The sequence below is a fragment of the Gymnoscopelus braueri genome (genome assembly GCF_963280865.1).
Source record: "Gymnoscopelus braueri genome assembly, chromosome: 3".
Lineage (NCBI taxonomy): Eukaryota > Metazoa > Chordata > Actinopteri > Myctophiformes > Myctophidae > Gymnoscopelus > Gymnoscopelus braueri.
This window is the reverse complement of record NC_137612.1, coordinates 28,641,452-28,661,041: the sequence shown is the minus strand read 5'-3', so window position 1 is coordinate 28,661,041 and position 19,590 is coordinate 28,641,452. Positions and strand designations below refer to the sequence as shown.

The window sequence follows — 19,590 nt, the reverse complement described above, 5'->3', positions numbered from 1 at the left end:
AAAATGGCCGATCTACAAGCTCACAACGCAATATGAGCATGTATATCTGCTATTTTTGACGATTTTTGAATTTTTTTATCTTATCTTATTATTTTGAAAACCAAATGTTCCTTTGTGGGGGTCCGCGGCCAAATTACACATTAATTCGGAGGTCCTTGAAGTGAAAATGCTTGAGAACCACTGCAGCTAAACGACAGTAGGTGTGTTTTGCTGTTAGTCATCACAGCTGTCTGAGGGAACAAGAGTGTGTCAATGCAAGTCTCTCTGCTGTTCAATCAACTGCCCTAACACCTTCAATGTTTTCACAACATGGTTTGAAAATTGAAAGCTTGGGACCCATAGAGTACAAAATGTAATATATATACTGTAGGCCAAGTGTTAAGCCAGCAGGAAACTCAGGAAAATGTCAGGTGATGTCCTTAAATAGCCTCTAGGTCTTAGTTGCACTTGGCCCAAAGCTTCATGGAATGAATACATATATTTATTGAGCATAAATATATAGAGCATAAATATTTAAGCATATTTGGCGTCACAGCTCTGTCTCATTTCATGCATTCCCTGTAAGCATGAATTATAATAACTGATTTGCCAACTACATTTTACAGGGAATGGAATGAAATAGATCCCCATAAGGGAACCATAGAAACAGATTTTAGACTTTGGAAACTTGCTTACTTTCAACCTGGTTTGTAAATTTAGAAAACAAAGTTGTACCGCCGATCCGACCAATATGCCCACATGGAGATCTCGGTATCTGTCATTATTGGCAGCGGTTCCGGTAGGAGACACAAAGAGTCTCCTTTGTGTCTCCTACCGGTCCGCTGGTCATGAAATTATTGGATTAAAACAAAAAGATATCCATGAATTCAAGTCTCCATGGGATGACTAATCGATAGAAACAAGGATTTTTGGGGGGTGAACTATCCCTTTAAGTAGTTAATTCATATAGTATTTTTGTAAGTTTGGTTCCAGGGGGAGTCCCGGGGAGACACTCAAAGGCTCTTGAGCTGAAAAAGCATCCAGATGTTTGTGTAGCTTTCTGAAAAGGATGAACCAAAATTCACATCCACATTCCACAGCCAAAATTGGTTCTAAGAGCTCTACAAATTCTATTCTGTTCACTCTTCGCACAATGTTGACAGCTCAACCGCTCACAGAATAGCCTCGTGGTGACACTCTCTTAAAGTCTGTGCCTTGATCAGCATTTCGTCACTGTCGGGTGATAACATTGTATCTCCATATTTATTTATTTTTTAATTCGATGCCCTACTTCGTCATACTACTGTGTCACACAAAAGTAACGAAAATAATCGATCTACAGTACAAGCTCACAATGTGTTCTGAGGTTGTAGATCTGCTATTTTTGCTATTTTTGAAAATGGTTAAGTGTGTCTGTGGGTTTCATAAATATTTAACCAATAAGTTACCTTGTTAACTTGTGACTAAATTATAACTACATTGGCAAGGATATACTGTACAAGGTTTCTACCCGACAGCAACGATTTGTATCTTCGCAATGCAATTGCAAAGAGTACAGGACTTGTTTCAAGAACCTGCCGTTATGTCACGTAACATAACAGGAGAAAGGAAACAAATTGAAATAGGAAAATGGAGGTTTTAGCCTCTCTCTCTCTCTCTCTCTCTTTCCCTCTTTTCCCCTCTTTCTGTCTAGACAAACACAGATGAGAGACAATGCTGAGTATTTGCACGTACAGTATATACACTCTCCCTGCACCTCCACACAGATTGCGTGACATTTTTTTATTCCAAATGAAATCAATCCAACTAACAATTCCCACTTCCATGAGCACCAAATAACATTATTAATGATCGTTTAAGAAGTCTATTTCTTTCTGCTGTGTTTATGGTAATTTCAGTCATCACTGCATTCTCATGTAGCCCACGCCACCAGGGCTTATAACAGACAAAAGGTGGAAGTTATTTTAATGTGTTTACTTTTCAAAGTCAAAGGGTTGTTTGTGGTGTACTATATTTATGAGGCATTCACGGCAGTCTCAGATAAATCAATCGGAAAACGAATACATTTTGTGGTGCTTTGTGGTTCCAGTGCAGGTGTTTTGACCCCCTAAACCCCACTATATATTCATTATACTTCATTGACCAGGGTCCCCCAGGGGTCTATGCTTGGTATCCTCCTTGTTTCCCTCTACACCAAATCTCTTGGCTGAAAATAACCACGCTCATACATACATACAAGCTCACACCCAGACACAGCTCACCTCACACACAGATTGTCAGATTGTAGATTGGCTATATCTTCTGTGAACGATCGGTCGCCTACTTTTTCCAAATGTTCGCCCATGATGACATGCCCAGATTAGGGATGCTAGGGTTCATGTGGTTTATTAATCGCATTGAACCGCAGACTCTGAGCCATATCCTGCAATGTTAGTACTTTAATTATGACAATGCAGCTTGTATGCTGCCATGCTAAGCGGCATGTAAACGGCATACTGTCCTGATATGATATATATACTGTATTGTACTCTTCAAAGTAGTATGCGGTATAATATCCATTATACAACAATGACCTTGTATTGTACTATAGTGCAGTCACATGACCATTTATCTTGTCTCCATGCACATCTACTGAACAGCCCCACTCGTCCAAAACGGACTCTAGAGGGAGCCAAAAACAGCATCATAGTTTTAAATCTATTAGTCCATGTGGGCCAGACCAAATATTGGTACCATTTGAGTGGGCAAAACCTTACCTACGGTATATTGAATTGCTTATAGGGTCAATGCAAGTACATTAAATCGTTGCTGTCCGGCAGAAACCAGCTAACTCCATTTTCCCACTTTTGCATTTTATTCCATAAATCAGTGCTATTGATCACCCTTTACGTCTGTGTGTTGGTTAAAAAAATATTGAACCAATGAAAAGTATTAAAAAGTGCTTCTGACAAAACCAGCTAACCAGTGATGAGCTGTGGATTTTTTAGCTAGGGGGGCTCTATTTGCTGCACGGTGCACGTCACCGTGCACGCATGTGCACATAGCCGATCAGCTCAGTGCTAGTTGAAATACTGTATTCAACATGTGATTTTTAATGTAATTATATCTTATTATTTAGTTGCATTGTTAATTTGTTGTTTTTATTTTTGTTTCAATTAATTCATTTTATTTTCCTTTTAGTTAGCGCCAGAGCTAAGGGGTAGCGCCAGAGCTAAGGGGTCGCGGACCCCCTGAGCACCCCCACAGCTCATCCCTGCAGATAACTCCATTGGATCCTTAAACGTTCTCCTAAACCAGCTAAGGGGGGTGGAGTTAGCTGGTTTAGCTGACTCCAGGCTCCACCCCTTTTTGACCTCCAACCTCATTGTGAGCTTGGAGGTCCATTTAGCTGTACTTATCAACGATGAACAAAACCTCCTAACTCCATTTATTTATTTATTTTGTCATTTCCTGAAAAATGAACATTTTGGAGTTAGCTGGTTGCTGCCGGACAGCACAGAGATAGCCTTCCCACAGGAGTAGCTTTTCATATTTATTGGAAATGTGTTATTTCCCACATTAGCTTATCATTGTTTTCCAAAAAGCACACAAACTGCCTATAATATTTAATCTTGAACCTAATCTTGGCAACTAAAACATTTTCATACGCACACACACACACATACAGTATACACGTTTTATGGTAATCCCACCAACAGAGATGTGTTGGTAACAGACAGACAAGTAAACAAAGAGAGGGAAGTGAAATCATACATCATACAAAACCAAATGTTTTAGAATTCCGTGTACCACAGCAGGTCAAATGGCTCACACAATGTCCGGAAGCACTTTGCAAGCAGAGAAGCGAGACACCACAAGTGTCGATTAGAGTCACATCGACACCTGTGGTGTCTCACCTGTGGTGTCTCTAATCATTAGACTATTCTGAATGATAGTGCAGACACACCCCAGGGAGAGGATATATTGAAATAAATATGATTTCCAGGGAAGGCACTTTCCCTTTTTTGAGTCCATTACTTTAAGCGGTAAAAACACTGATAAGCTACCAGTCAGCAAGGTCTATCATATAAGGATATATAGGATAAAAATAAAATAAAAATCACAACTACAATTTGCCCACCCAGATGGTACCGATTTGTGCTACATGGTCAGACATAGGAATGGATTTAGGTATGGATGACACGAGCGGCTGACCAAGGCGGCATCTATTGAAGCACGATATATACGAACACAATTGGCCCGTGTTTAGGGGAGGGCAGCCAGGGCGTGGAGGGTGACATTTCTCAAAGCAATACCCATGGGCTGCAGGCGGCACCTATCATCAGGGAGTGTTGGGCGGGAGGAGTAGGACGGAGGCTCTACGTCCTCCCGGTGAGGACTCCGCACTGGCAGGTGAGTCAGTAGGATACGACAGCAGTGACAACGCACAATGTGTGTGGAGAGGAACTAATTGGCGTAACTACTAAATTTGGGGAGAAAAAGCTAAAAAATACAACAATAAATAAAAGCGTCGATCAGTCTGATTCATGCCAGTCTGGGAACCCACTCGGTGCCTCTGGGGGCACCACCTCCTTTTTTGTGTAAAGACAGGAACTCTGTTTGGCTCCCCCCCTTTTATAGTCCACTTCTTCCCGGGTGCTTCTGCGTTTATTCCTGCTTAAGGTGCTGACAGATTCTGATGTTAGCAGAATCTGTCTTGAGAGATTAGATTAATGCTAAATATAATTAATAAAAATAAATGACCACAATGTATGTACAATGTAAAAAAAAAAGCAGCTACTGTAATTGTGCAAGCATATCTGTTCAAGGCTAGCCTTTTGCATCTATTTTAATTTAATACATTTTTTCTATTTGGTAATGCAGTGTGTTACTGTTGAATGGATTTACCGCAGCCAGCTGCAAAAACACGACACGCCTTTGGTGCAGACATGTTACAGTGGCTTAAAGATATTAGGCTATTTTAAGATGGAATTGCAATTTCTCAAGGCGGGTGCTATGGTCTTTCAATGCGATATGATATTTCAAAGTAGTATTACAGTACATTTTGCTACACCTTAAGAGGGAAACAGTATACCATGCCACTGACATAATCCTAGACGATTAGTGGCACAGTGGCACAATCACAATCTATGGCCCAGGCTACTCTCTCTCTCCCTTTGCTCTTGTTGCCTTGTCACTGCCAATTAGCATAAGCTGGTGCTGTTATCCTTAACTCCTCAAGTTAAGAGTAGGGAGTCACAGGTGGCTGAGAAGGGCCTGCCCTTCCAGCTCTGCACAGATAGGCACTTTGCACACTCACTGACACACACACACACACATACACACATGGGCAGTCTACAGCCCTCCACCACACTCTGCCTCTCTTTGCACAGCCAGGCTGCCTCATAATCAAGAATGGCCTTTTCATTACCTTGGACCTATTTTTAGTCCCACTGTGGAGCTGACAATGTTGGAATTTATATCTTTTGAAGATCCATTTTTGTTTTCGACTCACCTTTTTTAGCAAACAACCTAACTGATCCCAGTCAGTTGTCAGAGAGCCAGACAGGGTGAGAGCCAGGCTGAGGACACTACTGTCACTGGACTCTCTGTCTGTCTGTCTGTCTGTCTGTCTGTCTGTCTGTCTGTGTGTCTGTCCCGACACAGGAGAACGCTGCTGGGACAGACAAGAACAGACCCTGAAACAACAAAGGCAAAGAAGTGGAGACCCTTGCAGGAACTTGCAGTGGTTGTTTACTGCAATTGTTTCAAATCTTGTGGACACACAATCACAAACAATGGGAGCGTCTTATGGAAAAAAGGTATTGCTGTTTACTGTTTAAGTATGGATACATTTTATGCAGCATAATTGTCTCCGCCAGGCCGAAAGGCATGGCGAGAGAGTATGTTTTGCCCCCTGTCCGTCCGTCCGTGTGTGTGTGTGTGTCCGTGTGTGTGTGTCCGTCCTGTCTGTGTGTTAGCAGCTAATCTCCGGCACCGTTGGCCTGGATGCCAATTCAGAACCTCTGCCCCAATTTTTTCACATGGGCCTGTTATAGCGCCACCAGGAGGCCGATTTGTGCAAAACGCATTTTTTTACATTACTCCTACAGATTTGATCCAAACGTCATGCAAATCGGTACACAGTATCTCTACAGTCATGTGATCAACACGAATCTGTCCGATTTCCCATATTCCATCCTCATTGCCTAAGGTTGGCTTCCAAAGTTCGCAGGATTGGTCCGTTTTGAACAAAAAGCCTCAAACTATGCACGCAGCTTGCGATTTCCGTGAATTTTCACACGCACATTCCCACTAGGCTGAGGAAGAAATGCCACCCTTTTCACATTGGCCTGTTATAGCGCCACCAGCAGGTCTAATTTAGCAAAACACATTTTTGGAACAAAATGCCTCAAATCATGAATGCAGTGTCTGATTGCCGTGAAAGACCTAAGAATAAATGGCACCCTTTTCACATTGGCCTATTATAGCGCCACCAGGAGGCCAGAATAACGTACCTGACCTGGCGGAGACATGTGCTCCGAGGAGCACTTTTTCTAGTTGTGATTGAGATTTTTTTTCTCAAAGGGCTTAAATGTGACATTTGAGAGAAATGTAACGTTTGAGAGAAACGGAACATCGGCTTCGAGTTATTTTCATCAACACCAATTTGGGCCTGTATGATCTTCACCACAGTGGGAGTATACTGTACATACTGCAAGCTGAACAATACCACTGTTATTGTATCTCAATACATTAGAGGAAACACACATCATGTAGACGTGCTGGCTAATGAAAGCAAGCATAAAATACATTAAAGTAGCCACACAATCACTGCTCTGAAGCAGTAATTTAGTAAGACATTAAAGAAAGACTAAGCCGCCTGATGAAGGCAGCTCAGCTGATAAAACATTGTTTTTTCTTTAACGTCTTAATAAATTATTGCATCTGAGCTACGAGTATCTGTGAATGATTCAACACACAGAGGAAATATATTATTTCAACATTTACACAACATTTATGTCCAAAACATACTTGTTTGAGAACATATATTCCAAACAGTTGTCAGAGAGCCAGACAGGGTGCTTTGTTTCCACTAAACATGGTCAAATTTTACACTTCCTCACAATGTACCTATTCTCCATCTAAATCTCCACAATGAAAACCAAGGCACACATAAGACCAGGGGATGTAACTCCATACATTCTCTGGATGTTTACTGTATGAGTGGAACTTGCGGCATAAGAGCATATCGTGCATTCACACATATTGAAGCTATGGGGCGGGACACACCTGTTACAGTATGTGGGTGTGTGGATCGGAGCATGTGTTGCATTGCCATGGTGTTGTGTATACAGATGACAGCTGACAGTGTGTATCTCAGCTATGCAACAGTAGTATTATGGGGTGCCTACATCACCCCTCATATAACCTCTCTTAACACCCAATTCATACTTAAACTAGTCATACGACTACGTTGCTCACTGAAAACATGTGGCACATTTTTCAATTGAAAACAAACTATTATTTCTCAATTTTTTTTGCTGGTTTATACTTTACTTCAGATAGGGAAGAAACCAAGTGCAGAGAGAGAGGAGAGACATGCAAGACAAGACGGCGGTCAGATTCAAACTCAGGTCTTCATGTTCACAAGGAGCATTATGGTCTGAGCACTAACTGAGCCATCAGGGACCCCAACTCTCTTTCTAATTTGTAACTTATTTCTTATCACCTTGGGTACTGTTAAGACCCTGTACTCTTGACTTTTGGTTGTTATAATAATGGTGATTACTACACTGTTACATCCAGAAGTTTCTAAGACTGTATATGTGTAATCAAATGCTGTACAAATGTAACCAAATGGATCCTTACCAGTTCATTTGGTTACATTGTACACTCTGAGTTACAAATGCCACTAACACTGGGGATTTTACTGTGTATAAGATGAGAAACTTGTTCTGTCATTGTTCATCTTGTCAGATGCTCTGGGCAAGAGCAAGTCTAGGGATACATATAACACAAATCAACTGTTACAATAGCTGACACTGAAACACAACTCAGACAACTTATACTGTATGTGCAATATGAGCAGTGAAGTCAAGAAGGGAACGGTGTCACTAAAGTAGGTTTCACAATTTGTTGAATAAATGTTGATATTGTTCACGTGGGGTTGGAATAGATAATGTGCAGTTCAGTCCAACTTTATTTGAACAGTCATGTGTCATTGTCACAATGAATAGTGGGTACACATCTCGTAATCTGCAAGCAAACAGCCCTTTGTGTCGACAAAACCCTCAATGAGCAGTACATTTAACAATCACAAGTAGTACGTTTATCACGTTTATCACAGACGCATGATCTGATTACACATTGTTCCAATACATGTCATTAATATTCCTATATGGAATTCTGGAAGAGCACCTATACAGACCCAGTTTGCAAGTTACAATAATTAAAATCATGATTAAATATTGTTAGCTTAATTATCAGTGTGCAGGTATTTCTTCCTTCTTTTTTTTTATCATTTAAAAAAAAAGTGGTCTTGGTTAAATCAACATTTTAAATCAACTGCCATATCCGCATACTGTATTCATTTCTGATACAGAGCCAGGTATCTTTGAATTTGACATTCTGTTTATTGACTTGAACTGGCAATTGAGTTTGGAGAGAATTTCCGCCACAAAGATGAGGGACAGAGTGAGAGACAGAATGGGGAAAGAGCAGCTCTGGGCTTTCATTCGTTGTAAATGTCACTGCCTGACTGAGCTGTAATTTCATTACCCTCTGCCAGCTTCCAGGCATTGCTTGGCAGACACTGTTTGGATGCCCAGTTTGGACTTCACAGTCCTTGTACCAACCCCAGAGATCACAACAACAACACTGCCTTTCTATTGCGCAGAGATGCTGTCAGACTTCTAGAGAAGACAACTGTGCGGCGCAAGTTTGTACAGGGTTCAAAATCGTCGATAGTGCCCAAGTTTGTAGGGTTCAAAATCGTGTACCTTTCTATGTCCTTAGGGACGGACAATGCGCTTCAAACCTCAGATTTCACGGTCAGCAAAAAGCAACAGTTGTCTGGACCTGTATTCATCAAGCAAGTACAAATCTTGGCCCCTAGCAACAAAGCCCAGATCTTCCTGACCAATCCATAATTCATAGTTATTTTGGCAAAGGATAAGTTCACTTGGGGTTGCATTTATCTTTTATTGAGACAGAAAGCTGAAGGATACTGGTATATTTCTATCCCAGGACAGCTGTGTGTGGCGGGTCAGGACTCAGCGCCTCATCCACTACACCATTAATGGGCATTACAGTTCAACTGATATCACTGTCTGAATGCAACTTGGCAGTGAACTGCAGCACTCTGCCCTCAGAGAGGGAGGCAGAGTGTGTGGGTAAAGAGCAACACGTTTTATTTTCAGAACAATTTCTGTGGTTATGTAAGGCAACACAGCTCATTTGGCAACTTGAAGGCAGAACATGTGACCAATTCCTGACCCTTATGATTTGGTGGTCTTTGCCAGTCTCACTCTGCTGGTCATGTCTGTTTAGATTCGTCAAAATGTATGTATCATCTATGTACTATCTTCATGTTTTCATCAGCTAGGCCGGGATTTGAGATGAGTGCAGCGATATTCAAAGAGAAACATGCAGCATGAATAGATATTTCTGTATACAGAACACAGCGCTTGACGCTAGCACGTCTCTACCATTTATATTGTACTGTACCTTTGTGCTGCATGTGAAGTCTTACTGCCATGACCATTAGTTTGTAATTCCTGTTCAATTACGTGAAGTCCTTTTGATTGTAGCTTTGAAATCATTCCTGTGAATGGAGTTGCCACCTTTTCCCTCTCAAGACATCAACCGTATCCGTGCACAAATGTGCACATGAAGCATGCGGGTACACATGCTCCTTTTCTTTTATATATATATAAACGTGTTAACTTAGAACACTTGTTTCTACAGTTGGAGTATTTTTAGTCTGTTGGTTAATTTAGGGCAGGGATTTTCTCTGATTGTCTTAATCTACCTCAGTGGGCAGCCCAGACACCAGCAGAGTAAACAAACTATTCTACATAACGTAGCTGTCTGGTGGAAACCTTGTATGTCCAAAGATGTTACTTTTGAGGAAATGGAAAAAAAGATCCTGTGTTCCAATGAATCCAATGTAGAACTTACAATTTAGTTTTATTATTTAATTGTTAATACTTTATTGTTTAAATCCCATATTAAAATTGGCTAATGGGACGGCAGGCCGACGGGTGGGCGGCCCATCACTATGACCCAGACATAACCCCGTCACATGCCTATATATGAGCATATACTGATGACATCAGGGATCTCCATATATGGGCATAAAAGGGACAAGGACTGACATAGCGGTCGGATCGGCGGTGCTCTAATAATTATCCACTTAACCACTTTCAAAATGTCGAAGAAGAAAAACTCCTTTTGCACACCTACGGAGACGGACAGGTGCGTCGGAGTAATTAACTCGAAGAGCAGAACAAAGGGAGTCCCGCACATACCTGATGAAGGTCTGAGTGACCGAAACAAATCCCTTTTTCTGCACTTTCAAAATGTAAGAAAAAAAAGAAAAAAAAGAGGCAGATCTACAAGCTCACAAACTCAAAAAGTAAAGTAATTTACGAAATTAACAGAAAACGTTGAAATATGGAGATATGGAAAATATTTCCGCCTGACAACGACGATAAGACAACAGCAAGGTGTGTACTGTGCTGGACATACTGTGCTGGACATACTGTGCTGGACATACTGTACACAAGTGAAGTCAAAGTAGAGGACATTTTCATGCACTGGGAAACCTAAATGCAACATATTAAAAAGAATACCAAAGGCAGAGAAAAGGGAGTTAAAGGAAATTTCCCTACAAATGAAAGAGTGTGTGTGTGTGTGTGTGTGTGTGTGTGTGTGTGTGTGTGTGTGTGTGTGTGTGTGTGTGTGTGTGTGTGTGTGTGTGTGTGTGTGTGTGTGTGTGTGTGTGTGTGTGTGTGTGTGTGTGTGTGTGTGTGTGTGTGTGTGTGTGTGTGTGTGTGTGTGCGTGCGTGCGTGCGTGCGTGCGTGCGTGCGTGCGTGCGTGCGTGCGTGCGTGCGTGCGTGCGTGCGTGCGTGCGTGCGTGCGTGTGTGTGTGTGCGCGCACGTGGTCCCCCTAGTCAGTTCAGTTGTATGGAAATTTCCCTACAAATGAAAGAAGTTGTAAGGAAATTTCCCTACAAATGAAAGAATGCGTGTGTGTGTGCGTGTGTGCGCGTGTGTGCGTGTGTGTGTGTGTGTGTGTGTGTGTGTGTGCGCACATGTGTATGTGCGTGCGTGTCAGGTTTAGGTTAGGGTTAGGTTTGGCCAGCAGGTAAATTGAAAAAGTGGTTTTAAAATCAATGCTTTGACAGTAATACTGTGTGTCTGTCTGTCTGTCTGTCTGTCTCTGTCTCTGTCTGTGTCTGCGTGTGTGTGTGTGTGTGTGTGTGTGTGTGTGTGGTGAAGAATAGGCAGTAGATATAGTTCATATCTCCCCTTGCTTCAAGAAGTTCATTCAGCGTACAGTATGTGAAACATATAGTTTATCCCAATCATAGAGTACACATTAACTATGTGGACATTTTGCATTGAAAAGCAATGATCAGCAGAGCGTGAAGTGGAAAATGTTCCTCTTAAAGAAGTTAAAGATTAAACCTGAAGCTTAACCCAACCATTTGATAAATAGTTCATTCAACAACATACATCAAAAATCAACGGTCTAAAAGAATGGGCTCCTTATGTGTGGGTATGTTGGAGTGTTTGGGAATTGTGTGTGTGTGTGTGTGTGTGTGTGTGTGTGTGTGTGTGTGTGTGTGTGTGTGTGTGTGTGTGTGTGTGTGTGTGTGTGTGTGTGTGTGTGTGTGTGTGTGTGTGTGTGTGTGTGTGTGTGTGTGTGTGTGTGTGTGTGTGTGTGTGTGTGTGTGTGAGAGAATCGGCTATTTTTGGCAAAGAGATTTGGTGTTGACGGATAAAGTGGTCAATGTACAGTTGTAAACTCAAGTCCGGTTCTATAAGACTACAGGAGTTAAAGTGGTTAAGATGAATTTAGATGTGTTTTCATACAGGGTTCAGTAAAAGGAAGAAAGCACCTCAGACACATCTTGCCCTCCATTCGTCTGTAATAATCCATTAAACAGGAGGAATTCAGAACCAGGAACCATGGAGGCAGACAGATACTTGTGGTCAGTGGTATAAGACATGAATAATTCAGAAACTGAGATCACACAGTATAATTCTGAGTATTATTTGAACTCTGAGAGCATACAAATGTAACCACATTTGTATCTGTGATACAAATGGCTACATTAACGTTGAGGATTTTACTGTTTCACACTATGTGCGCCTGTGCGGATCCAATGCTGGACAAATGTGTTCTACACCTGTATTTTATAGCGGGCAGTTTGTGACGTGACAGATTCTCTCTTTTGAAATGAATTAATTGCAGAGCAATGTAATGAAAAGATTATGTGTGATCAAGAGAGAATCCAGTTAAAGCTATCTGCTATGAATGTGCATGAACAGTTCCGTGCAGGTATTTTACATGAATATGACCCTATTCCTAGCGATCTTATATATGCCATATAGTATAATGTATGGCTTCATTGGCTTCTATGTCATATAATTAATTTACACTCAATAAACCTTCTAACCATGAACATGTAGGACAAAACTGTGAGATAGATCCCAGTGTAATTAAATGGCATGATTATAAGTATTTTTTAGAGATGATTTCTATTTCAGAATAAGCGATGCCATTCCTATTAAATCCAAGCTTTATTGAATTTCATGACATTTGCATTAGATCAGCCTGGGGATGTTGAGTTCTGTTGACTAACCTTTGCTTCGCAAATGATTAAAATACCATTTCTATTTCAGAAGAAGGGAAGCCATTTATAAACCGTGGTATGTGTTGTTGTCATGAGGTGACAGGTCAGGAACTGGAATGTGGCTTCATATGATTGTAGCCACCACAGACAAGGTCAAATGTTACCTAGGAGTAACAAAGTAAAAGGTTCTGTCTTGGTCTGGTCTGGGTGCCACATTGTTGAGATTACAGCAGAAAGAGTTGAAACTATTATTTGCAAAACAACAGTTAGTCAGCGTAACTCAACATCCCCAGGCATCTAATGTAAATGCCATGAAATTCAATCAAGCTTGTATTTTTCTGCACCAGTGCATTTGTGACATTATACTGTATATAGAAATCAAGTGGATGTCGCTGAAACTCATTTAAAGGGATAGTTCACCCAAATTGATATTGATTAGTCAACCCATGGATACTTGAATTCATGGATATTTGTTTGTTTTTGTCGCATTCCTAAGCCAATAATTTGATCACCAGCGGACCGGTAGGCGGCGTTTCCGGTAGGAGACACAAAGGAGACTCGTTGTGTCTCCTACCGGAACCGCTGCCGGTCATCAAATTATTGGCTTAGGAATGTGACAAAAAAAAAAAAATATCCATGAATTCAAGTATCCATGGGGTGACTAATCGATAGGAAAAAAGTCATTTTGGGGGTGAACTATTCACCGCCAAAGTTTTTTCATAATAAAATCACACTGCCAGGGTTTTTATATTTTTTTTATAGAAACAATGTGAATTATTTGTCCGTTTATTTTTTAACATTGAAGTGAATGGATATTTTTTTTAATATATATATTTTTTTTATTAATTCGTTAGGGTTAGGGTTATAAATGTATACTCAAAAATTAGAGAAACTTTTTAGGAATTCAAAAACAGAATAAAAAAAAATAATTAAAAGGGGAGAATTCTCCCCTTTGGCGGTAAGTGAGTGTGTTAACCAATCCCTATTTCAAAAAGCATTGTTGACGTGACAGTGTGTGGTTTTTAGGGCCCCCAGAAACCTTGGGCCGGCACTGCAGCAGGTCCCAGGATGTCGATTAGCCTCATGCCTGTGTGGTATTTACTGTATGCTAACTGTCTGAGCCACAAGGCCATACAGATCTATTACAATGTATTACTCAGCTAGTGTGTGTTTGGGTGACCCCTGTTTACCACCAGGCAGCCAGATAACATCTTGTGTTGGAGACACAGTACTGTCAGGTTTCCTTGCGCGACCTCATCGCAGGGGTGTGTGACGCAAGCATGGCATAGCCTCAAGGCTATTTAAGGATAGAAGATTTTAAGGACACACTTGCAGAACCTTGTTAGTTTGTAGACTTTTGTGACTATATCCAGCTTACTTGCATTATAACTGTGACTCAATAGCTTCTCAGTTAATCAGCTACTTAACAATCTATCTGTTTACCTCACGTACAGTTTTAATCTGTATCTGCCCACCAGCTTGCCTGTCTGTCAGTCTGTCTGTCTGTCTGCCTGCCTGCCTGCCTGTGTGTGGGTCTCTCTCTCTCTCTCTCTCTCTCTCTCTCTCTCTCTCTCTCTCTCTCTCTCTCTCTCTCTCTCTCTCTCTCTCTCTCTCTCTCTCTCTCTCTCTCTCTCTCTCTCTCTCTCTCTCTCTCTCTCTGCTTGCTTCTGGGGTTCTGCACTTGGGCCCACCTGTCAGACACTAACAAGTACAATATAAATTTCAGACATGGCTAACACAATACAAGAGAGATTTGACAACCCCCGGCCGAAACTAGTACAAATAAATAAAATATACACACAGACCTCAGATATGTCATATAAGAATATAGACGTCCACAGTATTTCTATAATATAAACCTTGGCACATGAGATACAATAACAACTGAATCTGCACCTAAAGTAAACATAAAGAAGTAGTTTATGTTTTGAACAACTCATTTCAACAACAGCTAAAGTTTGCATTGATTTTCCATTTTCATTTAAACATATCCTTGGAAACCAGTCCTGTACTGTTATGAAGTGTGGTCTTTGTCAGATAAAGAATGCATGCCATGTGGCAATGAAGTAGCAAATATTTGGTTATTGTATTATGGTACTGCATGGCTTTTGTTGAGCTTATTGAATTTGCTTACAGAGTGGGTGGAATTGACAGTGAAATATTGAAGTCTCCTAAGTTCAGAAGAAGTTCAGTACAAAGAGAAGTACAGTATGTCTGGAGGTTAGTCAGAATAACAAATTTCACCTGTTTGATTCTTTGCAAATGGACAGAACCATGTTATGCAAGGCCATGCCTTACATAACTATATCATACCATTTCCAATCTTTGTAGAATAAAGAGTTCTGGAAAATCGTTGAATTTTCTTTGGAAAATGTCAAAATGTCAGCAATGGATATTGCATTGATATTAAAAACAAAATGTACTTTGTAATTTGTACTCTTGAATACTAAGTACTTTCACTCGTAATTGGGTAATATTTAGTATACATATCTAGTATCTATACTTTGACTCAAGTACTGGGGGTGAATACTTTGTCCACCACACAACCAACTGTGGTGCCAGGGCTTGCTGAGGAGTTGCTTGGTCAGTAATTAAGCAGAGTGCTTGACATGAAGTGACCCAACAGCCTAGCAGAGTTGAGTTATTAAGAGCCCCCTCAAGAAGCTTGGTAACATGGTGGATGCAAGTGTGTCATTTCACTCATGTCCACTAGATGTCAGACTGCCCTTTGTACCTTTCACCTTTAAGTTTTGCATGAAGGTATCTGACAAATAACTGTAGTAATGAATAGTAATAATAGACAAAACGACATTATAATGGAGACACATACAGTACATTACAAAACTTAGATTCAGTTACAATCAGCATACAACAGCTTGGTTACCACATGCAGGCGTAATGTCAAACCTACTGTATAGTTCTATAGATGAATCTCTCTCTCTGTCTCTCTCCAGCCATTTTAAAATGTGCATTTATTCTCAATGTATGTATCCGTATGGCTGTAGTTGATATGTTGATCAGGCTGATTTTCTCTGCCAGCCTCCCAACCAAAGCTCCAGCCTGCCTGCTCTGGCCAGTAGGTGCAATAACTATAATTATAATTTCCCCATCCCATTGCAGTTTGTAAGACTTTTACTCTTGTAAAATGGTCTTGTTGCAGTGTCCATGGTTTATACTAGAAGGTGTCGAACTCGAAGCAATCCTTCTTCTCTACAATATATATATAACTAAATTCTAATTGTACAGACATAATATCACACAGAAACTAAATGTCCCGACTCCGAGACAAATTCAATACATTTCATTATAATATTTGACCTATTTCACGACAGAACAAATGATCGTGAAGTGAGGAATCATACAGTAGGATGATATCCCTTAATGTCTGTATTCAGTACTCAATGACAGCAACGTTGAAAGTATAGACTTACAGTATATCTTACAGACATTAATTCCAACTAAGCTCATTTCAAACTCTCAACTCTATAGTTATTAGCACAGGCTTTGCTGCTTATGACTTCTTACGTGACCCAGCTGAGCTGTTGCTAATACTGCTTAGAAAGGCCTCAATATATTTCAAAGCCAGGTCAGAGGGGGTTATAGTAGGTGCCATGGACAAATAAAGCTCGACCAACTCTGTACTGTGGTATGTTGCAAAAGGGACAGATACTGTAAATAGTCAAATCTGTTCATTTAACTCTGAGGGTGCACACATTACAATTATAGCCTCCCTGAGTTACACATTGATTGATTAACACTGAGGATTTTACTGTGTAGATGCATGTATATGTGCAGTGCATATATAGTATAATGTATTATACTGTATGCATATATGATATATGCATAGTATCCATGTTGTACAAGTTCCATGGAATAGTACAGTAGTGGAAAAAGTACTCAAATGTTTTACTTAAGTAAAAGTATCAATACTACAATGTAGAAGTACTCTGTAGAAGTACTCAAGTAAAAGTCCGGAATTCTACATTTACTTGAGTACAAGTACAAAAGTATTGGTATCAAAATATACTTAAAGTACCAAAAGTAAAAGTATTAAAATGTTTGAAAATTGCAGATCTACAAGCTCACAACGTTGTGTGCTTGTAGATCGGCTATTTTCAAATAGCCTAGGTATAAAATAGGGCTAAAGTGGTTAATGTATGTTTTATAATGTAATAAGTTATATCTGCAAAGTAACTGGTAACTAAAGTTTTCAAATAATTGTAGTGGAGCAAAAGTATAATATTTGCCTCTGAGATGTAGTGGAGTAGAAGTAAAAGTATAGACAATTGGAAATACTCCAGTAATGTAAAAGTACCTCAAACTTTTACATAAGTACAGTACTTGAGTAAATGTACTTAGTTACTTTACACCACTGGAATAGTACATGCATGGATGTACATGCGTACATCCTAAACCTAACCATAAAGTCCCACCACAGGAAGTCAAAGCATATAGATTAACACAGAGTAAAGTTTCTTTACAGTAATGTGTGTCAGGGCTGGAAGAGATATTTAAATGCCATTCAGAGTTGATTTCACAGGATTTGAAACATTTCACATGATCTGGTACATTTCACTGATTATCGTCCTGGTGTTGTATGTTAACATAAGTCAAGAAGAGCCTATGTAGAAGGATGTTTCCTCAAGGTCACTCACTACACTATTATCAATATGCTGGCATGAAGCTTGAGCCGGGAAGAGAAGAGTGGAACTCCCTGTTCCAACACATGGACAACAGAAGCCAATTTAGGAGAAAGAGATCATTCATTAAATCAAATCCAACACCCTCAGATACACACGCCCACCCCACACACACACACACACACACACACACACACACACACACACACACACACACACACACACACACACACACACACACACACACACACACACACACACACACACACACACACACACACACGCAATTGCGCATACAAGTGTGCACGCACGCACACACATATTATGCATGGATCCATGCACACACATGCGTGCACGTGCACACACAGACACACATACATGCATGGATCCATGCACACACATGCGTGCATGCATGTGCACAAACACACACACACACACACACACACACACACACACACACACACACACACACACACACACACACACACACACACACACACACACACACACACACATTCCCATGCAGTGAGCAGCATTCACCTCACACCTCAATAGCCCCCACACACCCTTTGCTAGTGGTGGTGGTGTTGGTGGAAAGGGGGGAACTAAGACAGTAAGGGCCTTGTCACCACATTGAAGCCTAAGGCAGACTCTCCTAGCAACCATAGAACACCAACACAATATCCATTCAGCCAGCAGAGAGGGGTGTCCAAGTGTCCCTGTGTCTGAAAAGACCCAGTCCACTGGGAAGGGGCTGGAGGATGCAAGACTCTGGTATGGAGGAGCAGAGTAGAGCCCTGGAACCCAGCCAGAGAGAGGGATGAGGGGGGGAGAGGGAGGAGTGAGTAGGGGTTGAGAAAAATAGTAGCTCACTAGCTCGCAACTTGTAGATCTTCTAGACCTATAGCAGCTATTTTCTGCAAAGATATACGGTATTTAGTGTAGAGCAGTGGTTCCCAAACTTTTTAAATTTAAAGGACCCCCAAAACTCTGAGAGTGTATAATGGAACCAAATCCCTCTCATATTTATAGACGTGTTAGGGTCCATTTCGAACTCCCTTACTAAGTATATAGAGTTTAAGTGGATAATAGTCCAAAGTCAAAGCAGAAATGGGTTAACTCATATTGTAGAAATGGCCCTGTAGAAACAATATGTCAAGTGTTTCTGTAATGTAAGTAGATGTTTAACACTTCTGCTGGGCAAACTGTCATGAGGAGGAATATAATCTTTATGATTGAACAAACACTCAATTCAACACGAAACCATTATCACGAATAATTAGCCTATCAGTAAACATTTTCACATTGTTTAAAGACAATGGGAAGGCAGATTAAGATGAAACAGAGAAGAATAGTTTTGGTTTAGGGAGGGGAAAGTACAAAAAAGGAAGGCAGCGAAAATAAGATGGATGATGGCAAAGGAGAGAGAGAAGCTGTTTCTTACTTGGAGGGGAAATGAAGGTTAATTCCATTCTGGATTCCTCTGCAGAGCATTGTAGCATTCTAATGGCAGTATATTAAAGGGTAACTAAATTTGTGTGAAGTCTGACATCTTTGGTAAAAAGCAGGGTACTGCACTGGCCATCCGTTATTGACTGGTGTTGTGCTAGGTCAGGAGATATCACCAAAAATAGTTAGGGGAAGAATAGGGCAAACATCAGCAGAAAAGATTTATGGCAGGCGATGTCCTCATCCAAAACCAAAACAAGTACAACCATAGACCAGCATATATTGAATTATATGCCGCAGCATAATTATACGCTCCAGACCTTATACTAGGTCTGATATCTATTAACAGCCCTATAGGCTAGGGCTGAAACGGTAGCTGACCAATCAGAGCAAGCTGAAGTGCAGCTGTGTGCTGAACTGTCACCGTGATTGACCTCATTGTGGAATAACCTCAGCATGTCAGACGTGGACAAAGATTGGCCCTCAAAACACGGTTGCTGGTGTCCAACCTCAGGCAACGACAAATGCCTATAGGTGATCTACTATATGAAGTTCAAGTTGTGGCGGGCAAGTGCATTAACCCATTCAATCCGGGAACGCATCTACAAATGTCTTCTAAATCCTAACAGTTTTCTGAAAAACGTATGTTGCTATAATATCAGTGGGTTCTCCAACT

At 40.7% G+C, this 19,590-nt stretch overlaps 1 protein-coding gene across 1 annotated transcript in view; it reads left to right on the top strand.

The window, feature by feature from the left end:
• The first annotated feature begins 5,236 nt into the window (after positions 1 to 5,236).
• Positions 5,237 to 19,590, top strand: part of LOC308081344 (protein FAM107B) — a 44,080-nt gene continuing 29,726 nt past the window's right edge. The window contains exon 1 of the mRNA XM_080423165.1: positions 5,237 to 5,780. Within this exon, the coding sequence (XP_080279291.1) occupies positions 5,757 to 5,780 (24 nt within the window). The 5' untranslated portion in view covers positions 5,237 to 5,756. The remainder of the gene's footprint in view (positions 5,781 to 19,590) is intronic.